This window comes from Tympanuchus pallidicinctus, unplaced genomic scaffold (genome assembly GCF_026119805.1).
Source record: "Tympanuchus pallidicinctus isolate F22 unplaced genomic scaffold, pur_lepc_1.0 scaffold32, whole genome shotgun sequence".
In the NCBI taxonomy this organism is placed as follows: Eukaryota; Metazoa; Chordata; class Aves; order Galliformes; family Phasianidae; genus Tympanuchus; species Tympanuchus pallidicinctus.
In genome coordinates, this window is record NW_026294750.1 from 3,136,097 (window position 1) to 3,154,310 (window position 18,214).

Below are 18,214 nucleotides of genomic sequence, written 5' to 3' on the forward strand. Positions count from 1 at the left end.
GCGGGCGGAGGGGCGAGAGCCGCTCGGCCCCGCGGGGATCCAGTGCTGGAGGGCGGGGGGTCGGCCGAGGTCGCTGCGGGTAGTGGGAGCCGCGTGCTTCCCGTGGCGTGGGGGAAAAACGGCTGCGAGCGCTGCGGGATTGCGGCATCCCGGCTGGGGGCTCCGCGTGAGCGTCCGCGGCCATCCGGCACCGCACCGCGGCTGGGAGGAGCGACCGGAGCGGCGCGGCGGCTGTCGACGTGTCGAGCTGCGAAGGAGGATGCTGCGGGATGAATGAGGCGTTGTGCTGCGAGAGCTAAAGAATCACCTTTTGTTTTTATGTTTTCCTTTCGGTGTGTTTCAGGTGAAAGCCGGGTTTTCGGAGAGGAGAGTCTAAATGCCAGCTCCTTCCCTGCAGCCTGCTCGCCTCAGTAAGTAACCTTAACTGGGAGCTGCTGTTACTTTAAATAAGAACTCTCCGTGCCTCGTGCTGTAAGGTGAGAAATTTCTTTTGGAAGAGGACGGCGGTGACACTTGGAACTCGCTGGCGGTGCTGGCAGCTTGGCAGAGAGCAGAAAGCAGGCTGGATCGAAGCAAACGCCTGCAGGAGCTGTCAGGCTCGAGTTCTGCAGAGGAAAAGTGCCACTGGAGAAAGTAACAAAGCCCTGAGAGTAAGAAGAGCTGGATTGTATCACCCTGAAAGCCAACCCATCTCACAGCTCTCCTCTGCTTCCTTTAAGCTTCTGTTTTATTCAGTGATCTTTACTGCATCTGTTTTTCACTCTGCCTCGTGTGCTCCATCACAACAGCTGTGCTGCTGGAAGAAAACCTGGAGAAAGATGTGCTAAAGCCTCACACGTCAAAGAGGAGAAGCTTGGATCCTGCCTTGGTGGCTGTGTACCTCCCAGTGCTGGAAGGAAGGAGGACAAGGAAGAACTTGCTGTAGCTCCCAGGTCCCGCTGTGTTCTCTGCTGGCTCAGCTGTTGGTGTCCCCCATTCCTGGACTTTGCTTGATGGGGATCTCTGCTGCGGGAGCAGTCTCTGCACTCAAAGGCAGGAGAGCAGGGGTAGGAGAGGTGGCCTCTAGATGCCGGAAAGGCCATTTGTGTAAGCTCCTGGCAGAAGGTCTCTTCTGGAACAGCTGCTGGCTGTAGGCCCACCGAGCTGAGGTTCAGGATAGCCTCTGTGCAGCATGTCTTCCAAGCCAGAGCAGAAGGAGACCCACCAGGCCAATGGTGCCGTGCTGCCTGCTGTGCCCATGGACTGCCTCGTCAGTCCGGACCGGGGGCAGCTGGTGGAGCCCTCCAATTTCCTGGGACCTGATGGCGTCGGGGTGGAAGTGGTGGTGCTGGAGTCCCGTGCCAACGCTAAAGGTGTGCGAGAAGAGGATGCCCTGCTGGAAAATGGCAGCCAGAGCAACGAAAGTGATGACACCAGCACAGACAGAGGCCCTGAGCCAGCCTCTCCGCTCAAGGAGACCTCCTTTTCCATCGGGCTGCAAGTGCTCTTCCCCTTCCTCCTGGCAGGCTTTGGGACAGTTGCTGCTGGAATGGTGCTGGACATTGTGCAGGTAAGATTAACCTCTCAGGTGTGGCGCTGGGCTCTGAACCCCATCTTTGTAGGCTTGATCCTAAGCTAGGGGGTATGTGAATTGCAAGACCAGTTTGACAAATAGCAACTACAAAGGGAAGACTTGTGTTCCCTTGAACGGCAGTTGGGATTGAGGCAGACCTCAGCAGTGCCTGGAGCAAGGGAAGGAGCCCTTTGGTCACCCCTACACACTGCAGCCCTGCTCCAGCTCTTAGGACAAGGTCATGGCTACTGAATGTGCAGCCAAAGGACCTATCTGGGAACTGATGCACGTTCCTGCTGGGAATAATGTGGTAATCATCCCCTGATGATGACCATCATCCCAGCCCTGCTCCACAGTTCCCTGGGTCCCGTTTCCTGTTAGTGCCTGTGGTGTTTGCTGTACTGTTTCAGCACGCTGGGCTGGTGCCAGCTGGGTTAATGATCCCCGTGCTGCAGTGAGTGCAGGACACTTGCTGGTGTGTTGCTCAGGCTGAGTGGCTCTGCTCTGTCTTCTCATGTGCTCGAAGCAACCTGAGAGCAATTGGGCTAACAGGATTCCTCCCGAGAGCTGTGTGGAGCTGATTCTTAGGAAAGACCAGCCAGAGAGCTGGTGATACCTCCAGCTGCAAACTGCTGCGTTACCAGACGTCTCCTTAGGTGTTTCGAGGTGGGTGGCACTGTGGGAAGCACACAGCTCACTTCAGCTTTACGTGGGCAATGTGCTGACTTACCAGGCCGTGCCTTTCAAGCATGGAAATCCAAGCAGGTGTCTCTGGCAGCTGATCAGCTGCTCACCCCCTCCTCCTGTGCAGAGTTCCTGGTCCTGATGCCCAGCACAGAGCAGTGAGTGAGGCACAAGGTTTGATCAGCAGCAGCAGGCAGGTGGTGCCACGTTGGAACTGCAGTCAACCGAAATTTCTCTTTGATGCTCTCTCATTTACTCAAATAGTGTAAACAAGCCCTTGTGATGCTGACATAAAAAGACTTATGTCAGCCATTTGTGTGTGTATTGGTGGCAGTGATTCTGCACCTGAGCTGCGTGCCAGCAGTCTGTTGAGTGAGGCAGGGTCTTTCCCATGTGTGCAGGTTGTCAGGCAGGCACTTCTTTTGCTGTTTTGCCCCACTGGCTGCTTCCTGCATGCCTTAGCACGCTGGTCATCTTTACAGCTTCTCCTGATGCAACCTGCTGGGAGAGTTGTGAAGCATGAGTTGTGCCTCGGAACAGGAAGGGCTGGCTGTGCTAAATTAAGCCAGAAGAGATTTACTAGAATAGATTCCTTGAAAAGAGAGAAATTTCAAGCATGTTGTCGTTTGCAAAATCCTTGTAAGCTCACGTTTGGCTCTTCTGGCAATTTCCTGGACCAGGGCTTTGAACTCAGCCCCAGGTCCTTCCTGGAGGAGGAACAGCCCTCCTGCCTGGGGAGGGGAGGGTCTGGGTGGGATACTGTGGCACACTGCTGTGCCCTCCTGCCTTTTATTTATGGCCATTAGAAGTAAAGCTTCATAATTCCTCTGTTCCACAGCAGCTCAGCGTGGAGCTACGCAGCGTGTCCTGCCAACTCCTTTAACTCCCTTTAGCCTTGGGATTAAATGAGGCATCTAAATGCCATAGGGTGGAAACGGGGGAGGGAAACGTGTGGTCTCAGCTTGTCTGCCTGTGGAGTTTGGGGAGCTGATCTTAAGAACTGGCTTCCCAGAGGCTCAGAGCCTTGGGGAAGGAGGCAGCGAGCTGCTGGGGGCAGGCAGGAGTCCCATTGCTTTGGATGTCGCCGTGGTTTCTGATGGATGGAAGGCTCCATGCACTCAATTTGCTCCACTTGAGACAAATAGAATAATCAACCAGCTGTAATTTGTCTCCCCGGTGTGAAAACAAGCAGCCCTGGCCTCTGGCCACGTTGTCCCATTAATGTGTCCCTATTAATTTGTTTCTGCTCCCTTTGGATTTGGAGACCTACACGTGTGCCACCTGCTTCTCTGTATACAGCAGGGCGCTGTTGGCACAGTCCCCTCTCCCTGCAGAGCTTTGATTGTTGTTTTCCAGACTTGCCTGCTCCCTGGAGAGGCTTTAGATGGGGTTGAATATGGAGGAGGGCATCTGCTCATTCCCCATTTGGCCACCTCTGGTGTTAGCATCCCCGTTGGGAGCAGTGGGGAATGCTGAGCCTTGCTTCTTCGTCCAGCTCTGGCCCACTTCTCATTGCTGTGCTGTTGTCCTGAATTTCAGACTCACCCCACTGAGTGCTGTGGTTGAAGGGGTGATCCTGGAAGAATCTTACATGACTCCTCACGCATCTGCTGTGCCTGGTGCTTTCCTCCTCGGGGCTGCAGCTCTCCTGGCAAGGCTGCTTGTCTCTTTGGGGCATTGGGAGGGCCAAGATGCCGTGTGCTGAGGCAGCGATAGCTCTGACCTGCTGCTTCACAGCACTTCCTTCCCTCTGAGCTGTCCTGAGTCACCATCCTGCTCCGACTCACGATGCTGCTGCACGCTTTAACCCCACACACAGCAACTGAACACAGCAGAGGCCAAAAAAGCAGCTGTTGTCCTGGAAGTATCTGATGCCTGCAGGTGCAAAGCCTCTGAAACGCAGCAAGCCTGGAAGAACAGCAAAACACCACCTGGGCTTGATGCTGGAACCCAGTGCCTCTGCTGGGCAGATGTGGGTGAAGTAAGGCAACCCGTGTGAGCTGTGCTGTCTGCTCCCTTATGGGGCGAGTGAAGAGGCTCTCCTGTAAGGCTGTGCTCTGCAGGAGCCAGGAGGCCTTGGAGACGTACAAAGTGCCCGTAGACCAGTGTTGTGTAACATCTTATATTAAGCACGTTGGCAGGAGCCCACAGGTCCTGCTCTTTGCAGTAAAACGAGCTGCTGATGTCTGCAGAAATCTTGTTTTCTGTCCCCAAAGATGGCTTTTTTTCCTTTCCCCAGCAACACCTCTGTCTTACTCAGTTACAGCAGCTCCTGGCACTGGTTTGCAGCGCAGCCTCCTTTAAAGGTTAACCTGCACGGCTGGCACTGGGATGAAGTGCAGAGGGCTGCAGCCCTATGCTGGCTATTGCCTGACCCTTTTAGTGCCCCTGTGGTCTGCCTGGAGGAAGGAGGAGCCAGGCAGGTGTTGCACAGCACTTCCAGCCTGTGGTCAGACCAGCGATGGCGTTCCTTTCAGGAAGTGATTCTGACACCCAGCTCGTCCTGCTGCAAAGTGGGAGCGTGCTGCACACTGACTGAATTCCAGGTACTGCACAGGGAAGTCGTAGTAAAGGATTTGCCAGTTACAGCAAGCAGCAAAATCATTGTAATGACTGCCATGCCTGCCTAAAAATAGGCTGAGGAGAGCAGGGCTCGCTGTTCCTAGGTGTGACCTTAAAGGAAGCACAGCCTGGTGTGCTGCTGTGCCAAAGGAAGTCTTTCAGACTGATTCTCCCTCCTCTGTCTGCTCAGTGGTGGGTGCTGCAAGGAAGCATCCCTCTGCACTGCTGGCTGGGATGGCTGTGCAGAGATGTAGCTTTTAAGGCACTTCTGGCTGTGGGCAGGAAGTCTCCGGGGCTCAGGCTCACTGTGTGCAAGCAGTTCAGAGGCTGCAGGGTTTCCTTGGGCACTGCCCATGGCAGCAGCCGGGAGAGAATTTGCTTCAGGAGGAGGTGAGCGTGTGGAACCTGCAGTGGGGGGCTCTGAGGAGTGCCTGGAACAGCTGAGCAGCTTCCATCCCTGCACCCGGGGGTGGGAACGTTATTGGCTGTTCTCACAGCGCTGTCAGATGTGCTAAACAGAGGAGTGCTTTTTGAGTGGCTGAGAAATGGTCCCAGTTCATCCTTCTCAAGTGCTCAGCAGCCTCCTGTGATCACGCTTCTCTATCAGACTGTTCTTCCAGTGCTTGCAGTTTGAGCAGGGTACTGGAAAAGACCTGGCAGGAAGCTGGAGCTCGTTGGCTTTGAGTGTCCCAGAGCCGGAGGCAAGCATCACAAAGGATGGAAAAATAAACAAAAATAACTGAAGTCTTTCCCAACAGGAAGGTGTTCATCGTGCAGGTAGGGAGCTTCATTCGCTGTAAGGTGTTGGCTGTAGTGTTCCTTGTCCTAGAAGGAATTCCACATCCTTCTGGGTGCTCAGCCTGAGCAGCACTGCCAAGGGGGGAGCTGAGGACACAGGGCCCAGGGCAGGTAACAGCAGGAAGGAAACTGCAGCTGCCAACGTGCTCAGCACAGGAGGCAGCTTCTCAACGCACCATTCCAGCAGCTTCCTCTGAGGAGGATGCCAGTTAAGCAGTGTGGGAAGCAGGGGTTATTTTGGACACAGCAATCTTCCTTCAAAACGCTCGTGAGAACAGGGAATCAGGCAGAGAGGTTTGCACAGCCTGCATTCATACTTTTTTTTAACGTAGTTGTGAGTTTTTGGGGATGGTTTCATGTTTTCTGGGAAGCCAGCTGCTCTCCTATGAGACTGCATGCCCAACAGTTACTCTTTTTTCTTGCCTGTTCTGTCTCTTGTCCAGAGAAACTGGGTTGCAGATACCTGCAGGTGTGCTGTATGTGCCAGGTAGAGCGAGGGCACACACCTCTGGGAGAGCATCTTAGGGTCATACAGCGCCTTAGGTTGGAAGGGATCTTAATAAGCACGTGGTTCCAACCCCTCTGCAGTGGAAGTGGGAGCAGAGACAGCAGTGAGCCACTGCTTGGGGCTGGCAGCACCAGGGAGCTGCAGCTCTGCGAGGTGTTTGGAAGAAGCTCGTGTGAGGAATGCCTGTGGGCAAACTTCAGTGCTGGGTTCTGCCAAAACCGGCGTGTGTTGGGCAGAGCTTCTTCCTCTCTCCCTGTTCTTGGCCTCTACGTGCGTAAGTGTTTTGTCAGCAGTTGAGCTTTGGGGGATTTTGAACTGAAAGTTGCAGGCTGAGATCCTGTTTGTAAGCTCTGCAGGAACCGTGCGGTCACTGCTGCGTAAATGTCAGAGCAGTGACACTGCTGAAAAGCGTGGCACCAGGACTGGGAGTGAAACTGAGTCATTACTCAGGGCTGCACGCAAGCAGTGCCAGAGTGCAAAGGCAGTGGAGGAGGTTCTCAATCCAAAGCCAAGGTTTCTAACAGCTGTGATTTATTATTATTATTATTATTTGGTCTTTTCTTGTTTCGATCTTGCAGCACTGGGATGTCTTCAAATACGTGACCGAGGTTTTCATCTTGGTGCCAGCACTGCTGGGTCTGAAGGGGAACCTGGAGATGACGCTGGCATCTCGCCTGTCAACAGCTGTGAGTATCCAGGGCGTGCTGAGGAGCAGGATGTCTGTTTTTGGGGAGGCAGGAAGGGATTTGCACGTGTGTATGAATGCAGTGACCACCCAAAGCACAGGTTGGAGCTGAACTGTCTAGCCAGGTGTTTCCATCCCGTTTGACTGATCAGATTTCAAGGCTCAGAAGTCCTTAAGCTTTGCTGACAGTTCATTTCCTTGTCTGCTCGTGAGCCTGGAGGGATGGTGCACAAAAAGGCTTTGGCAGTTTAGTACCTGGAGTGTTTGGATCTGGTTTCATTTACAAGGAAGCTGGGTGCAGGGATGCAACCAGAGCACACGGAGCAGGCCAAAACAAGCCAGGTTCAGCAGGGCTGGGAGGTGAGAGCCTGCAGAGAGTTGTACAGCAAAGGCTGAGATGGAGGAGAGCTTGCAGAGAGAGTTGTCAGGTGGATTGACAGCCTCTTCAAAATGATGGAGAGGAATGGCAGGGCATTTCTCTTGCTAGAATTCAGTCTGATTCTCACATAACAGTGAGCTCCCTATGAGAAATGGAGACAGGCTCTGTTGGCTCCTCAGAATAGTGTCTTAGTCCAGCTGTAAATGAATTGCTTTGTGTTTAAACGTTTCTGTAACACAGCAGTCTCTCTGTAGCTGAGCAGAACTGGAGAGAGGCATCTTCTTTTAACGGGGACAGTAATACTCCATCTGCAAAGCATCTACTTGGATGTGACAGCAAGTGACAGCCTGATGTTTCTGTGGGTGCCATGGTGAGCGTGTAGCTCTGAACCTTACATCTGCAGGGTGTTAGCTACCTGCTGTGTTTACTTCTACTGTTTCTGTGCTGGGTAGTGCTGGAAGAGAGCCCTTGCAGCCAGAGCCTGGGCTCAGCCTTGGCACTGCAGATGAAGAATGGTCTGTCTGGGTGGCAGCAGCAAGCATGGCACTGCTGCTTATCATGCTCTCTTTCTGGTTGCTGCAGGAGAAAGCATAGGGAAGCATAGAAGAGCTCGGTGTATTTGCTCCTCTGGCTTCTCTTTCTTCCATCTTAAGCAGTGGGGTGATCCATGCTGAGACTCTTTGCTCCTCAGTGCCTTTTAACTCACTGAACCAGAGGCATGTGGGCTTCACTTGCCCTTGGCTTGGCCCCAGCTCTGCTGGGAACCACCTCCACCTGGGAACAGCTTCTCTTGGTGCTGATCTCCTCCCTCCAGGTGCTGCTGGAGAGAACAAAGCTGCTGTGCTCCTGCACTCGCAGGGTCAGGCTGAGCGCTGCAGCTTGTGGCCGGCTGAGCTTTGTTTGCTCCTTCGTTCTCAGAAACAAATCCCTTTGTTTTATTCATTCCCTATTGTTCAGATCATGTCAGAATCCTCACTGACCCGAACACAGGCCATTTTCCCTCTTGGCCTTGGCTTGGCCAGCTTTCAGAGCACACTTTAAGCGTGGACTGATCAGGGTGAGCGCTTAGCTCTGCTGGGACCAAGATAGATAGCAAAGTTTTTCTGCAGCCTTGGTTTTCTCCATCCCCATCCTGATGGGGTTGGCCCAGAGCAGCTTGGTGGGGAAATGAGGCTGTCCTGGCTGTGTGGGAAGTGACAGGAATGCAGAACTTTCTCCCATCTGCTCTGGTGGCTGCAGCAGAGTCACCAGGCAACTGGCACAGAGAGCATCCCTCCAGTTCACACGCCTGTCCTGCCTTCTTCCCCTGCTTTCCTTCCTCCCATGAAGGCTGTGCTGCTTCTGTGTGAATCTCCCAGCCTTGCACACCACTCCCTCGTATTGATGCATGATGGGCTTTGACAGCCTCTTTAGTGTTCCCTTTTTTCCCATGGGGAGTGGGCTCTCCTCTGGGCAGTGCTTCACCATGCAGTTCTCTTGCTTGCTCCGCAGGAAAGCAGACTTGGAAGGATTCCTGAGATTGTGGGTTTCTAATTAGTGCTGCATTAAGTCACCTCAGAAGCTCCTTTTGCAATTAAGAAGCAAAACTCTCCCATTAAGTTAGAGGATTAAAATCCTGTTGCCAGTGACTACAGCTAGGTTATGTTAATCCCAACCTAATTGCCATGTGGCAGGAATGTTAAGGTCAGGCTTCGCATGGAGCTCAGATTCCTGTGCTGGATGTGCTCAGTGCAGCTCGATGGTCAGGGTTTTGTTTTTCCCCAGTCTTTCTTCCCTTCACCTGAACCAACCAGAAGGATTCACCCTGGAGATGGGCAGATCTGAGTGGTGGTGGACGTGGCCTGGCAGCTCTCTGCAGTGTGTGTGCAGTAAGGAGGGTTGGCTGATGGCAGATTTCTTTCTTTGTGTAGACAGGAAAGAAACCTGAGGGGCAGGAATCGCTGCTCTATTGTTTGTCACAAGTCTGACACTTTCAGCCAGTGACTCCATCGTGCAACTACTTCACGTTTCTTGAGCCTCTCCCTTGTGATTTCATAGTGACAAACTTGTTTCTCCCTCATGTTCATCAGCTTTGAATACTACAAGATTGTATGCAGGCGCAATCTCTCTGCCTGTCCTTTCCAACTTACTGTGAGGACCAGAAGGTGCTGGGGAGAGCAGAACTCCTGTGTAAGCTGCGACCTGCAGGGATTCTGCTGGGTTTTGTTTGGATTGTATGCCAAGAAATTAAAGCAGCTTTCCTTCTGTTCTGGTTGTTCTGATTAGCATCTCCCGTAGTGATGCCAGATGACCCGTGTGCCATGGCTGCTTCCTGCTTCTCACTAGGTCTCCACGTGGCATTAGCCTTGTTTACTCAACTTTTATCGCCACCAGTGGTTCTTGCTGCCAGCTCCTTGTGCCCACATGGTGCTGCTCTGGCCTTGTCCCGTGTCAGAGCTGGGGGCACTCAGCTGACCTGTGATCTGTGCAACCCCTGCTTCCTTCCTGGCTGGCCAAATCGAGAGGTAGTGTGACCCGACTGGGCCTGGGCCAGGCTTGGCTTGGTCACCACTGAAGTAAATTCAAGCAGCAGCGCGTGGCTCTGAGTGAGGGCAGAGTGTATCTTGTTGCTTTGGCAGGATTCTCATCAGAATTTCTATTGCTGTTGGTTCTGCCTTATGCTGCCTTCAAAATTCCTTCTGTAGCGCTCTGCTCTTGCTGCATAGAAGTGTGTCAGCCCGTTCCTGCTGATGGAGAGAGGTGTCAAAGCTGAAACTGGGAACAGCTTTGGTGTGCTGGGCAACAAAGCCAGGTTAACTGTTGGAAGAGCTACAGGTTGTTGCTTGGGCTTTGTAGCCCATGTATACAGAGCTGCGTGCCCCAAACTTGGCTGTCACTACAGAGATGTACCCTGGCTGTGCATCTGTGTGCACGTGGGCACACGTGCCTTTGCTGCTAAATTGCTCTGCTATGAGAGGTGAGGATTTGCAGTCATTATTCTCTCCTGCTCCTGGCACAAACCTGCGTGGCTGAAAGGCAAGAATCTGACTGTTAGCAAGTGCAAAATGCCATCCGTCTTTTAATGGTCTGCTGATGCCCTGATGTCTTCTTGCAGGCTAATATTGGCCAAATGGATACACCCAAAGAGCTCTGGAAGATGATAACAGGGAACATGGCTCTGATACAGGTAAGAAAATGAGGAAGAAAACATGGGAAGTTGGTAGTTGTTGAAATCCAGCTTGAAAGAGGTGTCAGAAGGCTTGAATGTCTTCTCTTGGGTACTGACTTGGGTATTCAGTATTGCACGTCTGGCAGGGAGACAAATGGCACCTTATTATCCCTTGGTTACTTTGCCCTGAAGGTTGAACTTGGTGTTTCCTTGCTGAATGCTAACCCACCTGAAATAGTTTACCCCAGTATCATTTTTGCCTCAGTCTTCTTGATGATGATTTTGCTTTTCTTTTCAGGTTCAGGCTACCGTGGTTGGCTTCCTGGCCTCGATTGCAGCTGTGATATTTGGATGGATTCCAGATGGGCACTTCAGCCTTGACCACGCTGTCCTGCTCTGTGCCAGCAGCGTGGCTACTGCTTTCATTGCTTCCCTTGTTCTGGGTAGGAGATGCATCATGTACGTTCTCCATGCACCTCTTCCTAACATGCTGGGCTCTCCTTGCCTTCATCCTATTTTCTTCCTCTTTTTTTGCTGTAGGCATGATCATGATTGGAGTCATCATTGGATCCAGGAAGATGGGAATCAATCCTGATAACGTGGCTACACCAATTGCTGCCAGCCTGGGGGATCTCATCACCCTGGCTCTGCTTTCAGGAATCAGCTGGGGCTTGTACAAAGAGCTGGGTGAGGAGCAACAAAAGGCTTTTGTCTCTCCCTTGTCCTTGCGTCTGCTGCAATGTCTCCCTTGAGTTTCACCCTGTTCCTTTACCCTTAATCCTTCTGGGGCTTCTGAGTGCCAGCAGCTTGGTAGGGCTAAAACAGTGGGGGAAGGCAGCTTTGGTTTTAACCTTGTGTGCTGTCAGCACCGGCTGGGGGCTCCTCAGTGCAGAGCTACAGCTGTGTGCTGTACATTTCCTCCTCCCTCTCCTCCATTCTCCTTCCCTGGCGGCTGGGATGCAGAGGATGTGACTCAGCCAGGTTCAGTCAAAGGTGAAGCATTGCTGGGATGTCTCACCCAGGACTGGGGAGTAGGAAGGAGCAGTTGGGAAACTGAAGATGCACTCAGCAGGTGCATGAGGAGGAAAAGCTGGCTCTTGTTTGTATGGTTCTGACTGTGGGGATGGCAGCTCTCTGCTGGCAGGGCTGATGAGCTCAGCTGAAGTATGTGCTCACTGCTGAGGATGTGTCCTTGATCTGCTGCCTTTGCTTATTTCCCCCTCAGAGAGCAAAGCATACGTGAATCCTTTGGTGTGTGCCTTCTTCATAGCTCTGCTGCCCATCTGGATCATCATTGCCAAGAAGAATGCAGCGACTCGGGAGGTGCTGTACTCTGGCTGGGAGCCAGTCATCATTGCAATGGCAATTAGCAGGTAGGAAGATGTGCAAGAGTTCTTCTCCCTGAAACACAAACAGAAAACGCCCCTTTTTTCCCCCAGCCCTTCCAACCCATTTCACGCTTGACAGATTCCAAAAGAAGATGGAGAACCAAACTTCTCCTTTCACAGTGGCCTCTGCCAGGAAGCAGAGGTCAGGTTGTGTTTTCCATTGGGATTGAGGCCCAGGGATATTGAGCACCTGACTGCTGGAATCCAAGGCCTCAGCATTGTGCTGAGTGCTGCACAGCTGGCACGGCTGCAGCTCCTGTCCAGCAGTCCTCACAGGAGCCTTCTTTGCCCTCTGAAGGGCAGGGTTGCTGTTGATCACTGTGTTGCAGTAAGCTGTATGCTGGGGGATAAAGACTGTGCTAAAACTTTCCTTTGTTACCAAATATCAAGGCCTTAAACCATGCACTTACACCTGGGGAGGTTGCACAGGTCAGTGGGTGGATGCATCACCCAGTGCACAGACTGCAGCAGAGGGGACCTGCAGTGCTTTGTGTGCTGCCTGATGAGCCTTCAGCACTGACCTCTTCGTTCTTCCCTCTGCAGTGTTGGGGGTTTAATTCTGGACAGAACAGTCTCAGATCCAAACTTTGCTGGGATGGCTGTCTTCACACCAGTCATTAATGGTAAGCTCCTTTCCATGCTGATATTGCAGCTCTGATGGTTCTTGGCAGACACTGAAATTGGCCTCTGCCTCAGTGCAGGCAGATTAAGGAGGCTAATTCTGCTAGATCACCAGTGAGATGAGGTTAGACCCAGCCTTTACAGCAGTGTGGCTTCTCCTTCAGCAGAGGGTAACAGGTCTAGGGGAGGCTGTTGCCTGAGAGAAGCTTTCCAAGTCTGAGCCACAACAAGAGCTGTGTTTGTTTTCCACTTCTGGCTGGTGGAAGACACCTGATCCAAGATACAAACCCTGCAGCACTCAGTAACATAAAGATTTGGGTTTGCAACTTGAGTCAGGAAATCTAGATTGTTCTGGAATGAAGCTTTGACCTCCTTTCTGCCTAATGAACCAAGGAAACTCTGTTGTGCACTAGTTCTCAGCCTTGCAATAAATTGAGTTAATTCTGCAGCAGCGCATCTTTGGGTTGGTGAGTTCCAGAGTTTCATTGTGCTTCATGCAAAAAGCAGCAGCTTTAAGCTTCCAGTGTCTGTTCTGGTGACCAACTCGTCATGTTTGTTTCATATATTCCTTCCAATCAAAGCTGCCATGATAGTACTGTATGTATTTTACTAGGAGACCCTGGGGGAAACTGCGGAGCAGCATTCTTTGTCTCAGCTCTTTACATCCTGCAGAAGTGGAGTTTGTGTCAGGAATAGACTGTCTTGCACTGTCCCAGCACCTGGTTGTGCTGGCTGCTGAAAATGGCTTTCAGATGGGATCGAAATGTTGCCTTATTTTGTTCTCCTTACCTGCAGGTGTGGGTGGCAACCTGGTGGCAGTGCAGGCGAGTCGCATCTCCACTTACCTGCACATGAGCGGGATGCCTGGAGAGAGCCCTGAAACAGCCCCTCGCAGATGCCCCAGCCCTTGCAGCACTTTCTTCAGCTCAGGTACTCGAGTTGTGGCTTGAGATGTGTTGAGTTCTGCCAGCAGCAGTTGCTGCAAATGGCTGGCTGAGCTTGGCTGCGGCCGTCACTGCAGCGCTGTCGCAGGAAATGGTGGCTGAGGCTCAGAGGCAGCTGTCAGCTCATGATTGTCTGCTCTTCTGGCCTGCCCTGCCCTCTAGAGACGGGTGGGCCTTTAGCAAAGCTGCAATGCAAGAGGCCGTATCCCTGCTGGATTAGGAAAACACGTTGCCAAAGTCTCATGCCCTGCCTGTGTAACGCTGGTACTCCTCCACCCAGTGAATATTTTCCAGATGTTCAGGATACCTAAACCTGCTTTGAGGGCTGCTTGAGTATTACAGGTCTGCTGGGCCTACAGAGCCACTGTTACAGAAAATTAGCTTGCAGATGCTTCTTAGCCCTGCTATTTGTAGCAGTTGTGTAGCAGAGAGCGGCCAAACCTACATTGCTACCTAGTGTGGGGAGAGGTGGTTATGCTCCAAACTGTCTGGGGGAGGTTTGACACACCGTAGCCTGGGTTCTGGCCTTCTGATAGAGAGGCTGCCACCTGGAAAGGGAGATTCGAGGTGCTCTGTTCGTGTGTACCAGCTGTAATCTGCAGGGTTTGGAAGCAGAAAGGGGCAGAGGTCTCCAGTGCAGTCATCACCTGTCAGAAAACTGATCTCCAGACAAGGTGCCAGCAGAGCTCCAAGGAAATTCAGTCTTAATGGTGGACTCCTGGCAGCTTGGAACTCAGTGCTGTCAGAGGTGGGACGAGTCCTTTTGGCAGCTGGGCTTTGAGAACAGCTTTTGCTCTGGGGGCAGAGTTAAGCTCTCCTACCAAGTTTGATGGAGTCTTTGTTCATCCTGACGTTTAAGTCAGCATCGGGGTGCTGTTTTCCAGCCTAAAACTGGACTGCAGAGATGAGAGTCCAGTGCTCTGGTGTCTGCTTCTGCTCAGCCCCAGCTGTAGGTGGGCTGCAGAGCTGCTGTGTTCCCATCCCACTGAAGCCTGAACTCCACCTTTGTTTCCCAACAGATGTGAATTCCCGCTCTGCCCGTGTGCTCTTCCTTCTGGTCGTGCCTGGACACCTGGTTTTCCTTTACACCATCAGCTCCATGCAAGGTGGACACACTACACTCACCCCTATTTTCATTGTTTTCTACATGACAGCTGCACTTCTCCAGGTGAGCTGAAGCCCCTCCGGGGGGCTGCAACTGCTCAGGCTGCAGTAAGGAGCACTGCTGTGTCACCTGCAGCAGGGAGCTGCTCTGCCAGCTGTTGTAGATGCATTGCTGAGGGATGTATGCTACCCCCAAGAGGTCTCTGCTGTTTCCTTCTTCTGTGTTAATCTATTCTTTAGTCATTTGTAAAGAAAGCAGGCTGTGCAGTTTGCAGGACCCCCCGTGCTCATGGCTCTTCCTGCCCACATGGGGAAGGGGCCTGGCACTCCTGTTCCTCTCACAGCAGCTCTGTGAGCCCACGGGCAGCGGTTGGTGTGAGGGATGTGCACAGACCCAGCTGCTCCTGCTGCAGAAATGAGAGTTTTGTACAAAGCCTGGCCAAGCTCCCTCTGCTCGCCCCTTGGTTTTGGTGTCCCCTAAAATCAACAACTGAAGCTGGCTTGAGAAAATGAGTCGGAGCTTCCATCAGAGACGAGGGCAGGGAGCTGTCATCTGAGAGGCTAAATTGAAGTTATGAGCTCCTGCTGGGTGCCTGGGCATGAGGAGGGGGCTGCTGCTCACAGCTGCTCTGTGAAGCCCCAACATGAGCAGCATGCAGGCTGGGGGGCACTGGGCTGTGTGGTTCTGTGGTGCTGAGGCCCTCCCAGCCCTGAGCAACCAGAGGTGGTGGTCAGAGGTATGCAGCCTCTTCCAGACCTTGTCCCAGACCTGAGGCTTCAGAGGATCCAGTGTGGATTTGTGCTGTCTTTAATCACTGATGTGAAGGAGGTGTGGAGAATGGGAGAACGAGCTTCAGCTGCTGGGAAGCTGCTCTTTATCCCTGGGATCCAGATGTTGCTTACAGTCCTGTGTGCTTCCCAGTCCTCTCTTTTGGAGCTCTGCGTGTGTTACTCTGAGCTTCTTCTGGTTAGATCTGAGGGTGGAGATGCAAAATGTAGAGTTGCTGGTGTTTGGGTATCAGTGCACTGAGCCTTGAACGTGACGGGGGCACACGAATGGAAGGAGGGGGGTGAGGGGCTGCAGTGCTGCTCCATGAGGACGGGGGTTGCAGAGGTTGGGGCTGTGGCTGACGTGGCTCTTTTCTGCCTCCCTCCCAGGTTCTCATTCTGCTCTACATTGCTGACTGGATGGTGCACTGGATGTGGGGCAGGGACCTCGATCCTGACAACTTCTCCATCCCCTACTTGACAGCGCTGGGTGACCTGATCGGAACGGGGCTCCTTGCTCTCAGCTTTCATGTCCTCTGGCTTATTGGTGACCGGGATTCCGATGTGGGGGATTAGCTCTCCCTGCTGCCCCTCCCCTCCTCTCAGTTCTCCTCCATTAATTTTTGTCATGGTTGTTTTTCTTCCATCCTCGCTCTCCTCCTTTCCCCCCCCCCCAACCCTGTCTCTCACGAGACTTCATCTTTGATACAAGGTTCTCATTATTTTCAATGGGAATTTTATGTGGTTTATATTTCAAGCCAAGTTTGTACAGAAAAATAAATCTAGTTTTAGGAAGGACGCGAAAGTGTAATGAGACAATCACCAAGTGCAATTTCCTAGCAGTTGTCTGACCAGTGTTCCAGGGGAGCTGCCCATCAGTTGATGGAGCACACTGGAGGTGAAGGGCTGCTTTGTTCGCTTCATAAGCGTTTTAAATACTGGAGATAAGGTTCAGATGTGTGTTGCTGAGAGGGCAACTTCTAGCAAAGTGCAGCCTTGTGGATGAGGACACGGGGATCTCCCATTTTCTGTCCTGTGACCTTTTCTCCTTCATGTTTTCTCCCCAAATCCCTCCCCTGTGCCTCGCACCCAAAGCATGCAGCTCTCTGGTCTGGAGATGATCCAGTTTTGTGCATTTAGGCTTGCTTTCAGCTGCTGTGTGTGTGCTGCTGCTGCTGGGCCCACTGCAGCTGGGCAGGAGCTGCTCAGTACCTTCTTTTGCTGAGCCTGAAGCATTTCAAACTCGGGAGCCTTATGCTACTGCTGTCTCTTAGAAGATGCCATCTGTGTTCAGCCATTGGCTTTCCCTGTATGCGTAGGAGAAAGCAGGAAAACAGGTCAGCAGCACAGCCTGAGTTGTGCAGCCGTGCATCGTTGGTGCAGCGCTGTGTGGCTCTCAGCAGAGCGCCCTGCTTGCCTTGAGCTGCGCGTGGAGCCTGAGGTTGGTGACAGCCCAGCAGAGCCTGAGCAACTGTGAGCTTTATTTCCCTCCTGCTTTTTGTGCTGCCCAGCTGGGAGGTGGCCAGGAAGCTTTCCTTTCCTCTGCCTTTGCAGGCTGGGAGGATTCTCATGCAGTCTGCAGCATGCGGTTCTGGCTGTGTGACTGAGGCGTTTGTAAATCATCTTCCTGAGTGCTGTCAGCACTTTGTACTTTTCCCATTTGGAAATTGATTCAGTGAGCTGAGCACAGTTTATTTAAGCAGGTCTTATTGACTTGGAAGCTTCACTCAGCTGCATCGAGTTTAAGTGATGCACTCAAGCAGGCAGCACTGTTAAACAGGCTCAGATGTAAACTGAATGCATGTGTGCATGGGAGAGAGCTGCTAATGTTGGTAGGGATGGGGATCATAGCATCCTATGGCACCCAGTTTTGGTGCCGCAGTGCCCAAAGCACAGAGATGCCCTCAGTGCCCAGCGTGGTGCCCTGGCTCTGAAATAACACCTGAGCTCTCACAGAGCTCACACTGCAGCCCTGCTGTGCTGCTGCCTGGCCTGTTTGCCTGCAGATCCAGAGCATCACTGGAGAGCTGCAGGATTTGGGGTTGCCTACAGGCTGCTGCGTTTCTTGTTTTGTCTGGATTGGCTTCAGTTCCTCCCTTAGGTTGTCCTCAGCGTTTCTTGCACAAAGAGGCAGTGCTCCCTTCCTTACCTTGCTGATGTGAAGCTCGCCTTCCTCCTCCCCATCTCTGTGCTGTCCTTAGTTGCAGTAGCTCTGACCCTCCTCCTGTTCCCTGCAGTGATTCTGGCTGCTCGCGGGTCTGATTCAGCCGCAGCTCTATTCAAAAACACCAAAAGGAAAACCAAAACAAACCAACCAACCAAACTCACACCCCAAAGCGAGCAGTCTGAGCCTGGGGGCTCCTACAGCATCCTCTGCTGTCACCTCCTATCCATGCCTGATGCCGAGGGCTGGACGTGAGATTTCCTTCTGCTAACACACGTTTGTGTGCAGCCGTGCCATCGCTGCTCCGTGCTGTGATGTCAGCTTTTGGTTCCCCAGGAAAGAAGTGGTGCCAGAGCTGTGCTTGTGGTCTCCCATGGGTGCAGAGGTGCTGCGGGGTGAATGGAGTGGTGCAGAATCTCATTTAGCATTTCAGCACGTCGACAGCCAAAAGCTTTTCCCACCACTTGCACTCGGTTGCATGGCCCAACCTACAGCTGACTGCAAATGAGAAACACCCGTTTACTTCTTTTTATTAAAGGAAAAACAACAAAAGGACTGTCTTAATTATTTATAGTTACTGTAACTGGATTGACGGATGTCAACTGCTGATAAATTATATTTCGTTAAATAAAGATGACATTTATTTATGTGGACTTCGGTGCCGTTCTTTCATCGGTCTCCATGTGTGGCTCAAAGCTGCTCCTGTTTTGCAGCAGTGATGCTCTGTGTTCGGCTTTGGGAGGATGGAGGGAGGGAGGAAGGAAGGAAGGAAGGAGGTGTGGGTTTGTGCTCCTGGGAACGGATGGCAGAACGCAGGGGAACAGAACCGAGCTGTGCATGGGGGGGGGGTCAGGAAGAAGTAAGGAAAAGGCTTTCCTAAGGGGGGGGGGGGGGTCAGACAGCAGAGCT

General features: G+C 52.5%; 1 protein-coding gene across 7 annotated transcripts in view; it reads left to right on the plus strand.

Annotated features, from left to right (window-relative positions):
* Nucleotides 1-17,977, plus strand: part of SLC41A1 (solute carrier family 41 member 1) — a 34,478-nt gene extending 16,501 nt beyond the window's left edge. For 2 of the 7 annotated variants that reach the window (XM_052698486.1, XM_052698487.1), the window contains 10 exons: nt 344-1,549; nt 6,683-6,790; nt 10,263-10,334; nt 10,615-10,759; nt 10,857-11,003; nt 11,542-11,689; nt 12,248-12,327; nt 13,121-13,255; nt 14,289-14,437; nt 15,532-17,977. In XM_052698486.1, coding sequence (XP_052554446.1) covers nt 1,172-1,549; nt 6,683-6,790; nt 10,263-10,334; nt 10,615-10,759; nt 10,857-11,003; nt 11,542-11,689; nt 12,248-12,327; nt 13,121-13,255; nt 14,289-14,437; nt 15,532-15,717 — 1,548 coding nt within the window. In that variant the 5' untranslated portion in view covers nt 344-1,171 and the 3' untranslated portion in view covers nt 15,718-17,977. Of the gene's footprint in view, nt 1-4; nt 1,550-6,682; nt 6,791-10,262; nt 10,335-10,614; nt 10,760-10,856; nt 11,004-11,541; nt 11,690-12,247; nt 12,328-13,120; nt 13,256-14,288; nt 14,438-15,531 lie in introns of those variants that run through there. The other 5 variants (XR_008210183.1, XM_052698492.1, XM_052698489.1 and 2 more) reach the window with 4 other exon arrangements.
* The last annotated feature ends 237 nt before the right edge of the window (nt 17,978-18,214 follow it).